The 2,970-nt window shown below is 35.9% G+C and overlaps 1 protein-coding gene across 1 annotated transcript; it reads left to right on the top strand.

Annotated features, from left to right (window-relative positions):
* The first annotated feature begins 618 nt into the window (after nucleotides 1-618).
* On the top strand, nucleotides 619-1,872 carry LOC137818019 (BAG family molecular chaperone regulator 6-like). Its single transcript, XM_068621242.1, has one exon. The coding sequence runs from the start codon at nucleotides 619-621 to the stop codon at nucleotides 1,870-1,872; it is 1,254 nt and encodes a 417-aa protein (XP_068477343.1).
* The last annotated feature ends 1,098 nt before the right edge of the window (nucleotides 1,873-2,970 follow it).

Raw genomic sequence — 2,970 nt, 5'->3', positions numbered from 1 at the left:
AACTTTAAGATTAACTCAATTCATATAACTGATTTATAAGATGAGGTTTGTACCTATTTACTTAAATACTATACAATACTAAAAAAAACATGAAACAAATACTAAAAAAAACATGAAGGAGAAAATTGAAGGCAATGTATGTCTGGAAGTTCGATCGAGCTCCCCTATTTTGTTTGCATTTAGAATTTTCTTAATTTGCTTCTGTTCGGCATGGTTTGAGTCAGAGAAAAAGGTTTTGTGCTCTTGGTGTTATGCCATGTAGTTATAGTACTGAGAAGCTTTATATAGGTTTTCTAGATAGATAAATGACTACTCTTATTTGCAACTTCTGTTCAGGTGTTTTTCTCATATAATTTGCTAAAAAGTTGTGTTCTTTCATTCATTCTTGGTCCTCTATTTCTTTGTTACGATGAACTTTATTCATGTGATTTTTCTGGTTCTTTGTTGACATTTATTCTCCTTACTTTTCCCTCTAGTACTTGTACTACATGATACTAATCCTGCACTTGATTGTGAAATGCAGAGGTTGCGCTATAGAGTTACCAAGGTCAGACACTTACCCCATAAAAATCTCTCTTCTGCCTGGTAGCTTCACGAAACATTATGCCAATCAGAAGTATGGACTCATACCCATACCAGAGAAACCAAATGCCATTCCCTCAGTATTATCATCCTGGCATTGAGGCTTTTCCTCCTCAAATGAAGGTTGATCCATCAAAACCACACTTTTCTTATGACCAACGGTGGCCCTGTGCAGGCAATTATGGGCACCCTATTCCCCCACATTTCTGCTGTGGCCACAACAACTTCCCTTGTAATTATAGCTACATGCCTTCATATCCTCACGCTCCTTCTCCAATGTACTATTCTGGAGGTTGTCCTGCATATAGTGAACTGTATTTTGTTCCTTATTCTCCACAACCACATCATACTATGGAGCTTCCCAGATATGAGCATGACAAATATATGCCCCGTGATCATCATTGTTGTGGTTGTCCTAATCATTCATGCAACCCAAAGGAAGGTAGAAGTGTGGAGATTGAAGAGCATGAACCTGATGTTGGAAGGAAAGTCAATGATTCTTTGGTTCCTATTCAGCTCAATAACTATCCATATCCCTTTGTTTTGATTCCACGGGAGTACACAAGTAACAAACAGCTGAAAAATCCTAATACGGTGGAGGTCGGTGAACAAAACAAGCCTCCTAGTGTTGAGAGTTCTAATGCTGTTGCACAGCCAGCACAAGAGCCTAGAGTATGGAAGGGATGGTTACCCTTTGATATAAAGGGTGCCCCAAGCATGATTCATGATGGACATGGAATAAGAAACCAGAAACAGGAGTCTGGCAACAATAGAGGGGAATCTGAAGATGGAGAAATGGACCAGAAACGTCAAAGCGAACAGAAGAGGTCAGAATTCCCGTTCCCTGTCTTCTGGTTACCTTATTACAATAAGCTGGAGAGTGGAGAGACCAACAACCAGGAGAAGAACACTTCTCCAATAAAAATCATTGAGGAGGTGCCTTTTGCAACCAAATCTGTTCCAGTAAAGTCTAATGTTGATGAAGGTGGTAGGAACGGAACCAGATCAAATGAAGCTGCACACTCAGATACCAATGCTTCAGATGTTGCAGAGAAAGTGACTAATGCCAGAAGCATACCTTTGAAGCTGATAGGAAAAAATGTTTCTCTAAATCAAAAGGAAGAGAGTGCGATAAAAAAGGACTCCCGTAATGATGATAAGAAGAGACAATCTGCATCTTCACCAAAAGCATCAAAGTTACCTCCTGTTTGTCCGAGAGTTGATCCAATACCAAGGAAGAAAAATGGCAATGGGAGTTCGAGGTGGAACTATAAATCAAAATACGATTAAACATGATTATGAACGCATACAATAATATTCTCATACAGATCTTATCATATCATGATTCTCACATATATTCATACAATCAAGAAGGAATAGGCACTTACTTACCTTGATCCATGAGTGATCCTACTTGAGCAATTACTTTATCTCCTTTGTCCCAATCTATCTTTTAGCAATTCCGTTCTTGTCACACACTTTCGTGATGGTTAACAGTGAGACAACTATTATTTGCAGAGACAGAACCCTATAGCTTTAGTTCCCAATCTCCATCAGATATTGGTTTTCATTAGGTATATCATCAGATATATATTTCTCACCTTAACCAATGGGTCCTTTATTCTATTATTATTATTATTATTATTATTAAATCATATTTGGGTCCAAAGTCCAAACTTTAAGTCATGTGAGTCACTTTATAGAAATTAATTTACATAATTTCTTACATTCTCCCACTTGACTTATATGAGTTATAATACTTTCATGATTTAATAATTACATAAATGCACATTTAAAAGGCCTTACATAAATTGGTTCTATCATTAATCAAAATCAAAGATACAGAAATAATAAGAGTCATGGCGGTTACATGTCATTTCAATCAACACATTTTCTTCCATGTACTACTATATCATTCTTTCTCCTTAATATGACTTTATAATGAGAAATCCATAATAGGTTCAAACATAATGTCATTTTTCATCAATAACAACATAATTTGTTTTCCACAACATAATTTACATGCATATACATAAAGTAGAAAACATAAATTTCAGAAACTTTATTTATCAATGAGCTCAGAGTGTCAAATAAGAATTAATAACAACATTCTTCATTCACTAGTAGACATAATGCCCATACTTACAACATGACCAGTAAATGTTTTGGGTGGTAACCTTTTGTTAAATGGTCAGCAATCATAAGATCAGTGCTAATATGTTCTATTGACACTCTATGTTTCTGAACTTCTTCTTTAACGACAAAGTATTTCAATTCCATATGTTTAGCACCTTTGGAATACTTGTCGTTTTTAAAAAAGAAGACAGTTGCGGAGTTATCACAATAAATTCTCAGCGACTTGGCAATATTGTCAACAATTCCAAGTCC

The sequence above is a fragment of the Phaseolus vulgaris genome, chromosome 10 (assembly GCF_000499845.2).
Source record: "Phaseolus vulgaris cultivar G19833 chromosome 10, P. vulgaris v2.0, whole genome shotgun sequence".
Lineage (NCBI taxonomy): Eukaryota > Viridiplantae > Streptophyta > Magnoliopsida > Fabales > Fabaceae > Phaseolus > Phaseolus vulgaris.
This window is presented reverse-complemented; position numbering and strand designations above follow the sequence as displayed.

Coding starts and splice junctions, on each gene's coding strand:
- LOC137818019 (XM_068621242.1), top strand. CDS start 619: ATGGACTCATACCCATACCAGAGAAACCAAATGCCATTCCCTCAGTAT.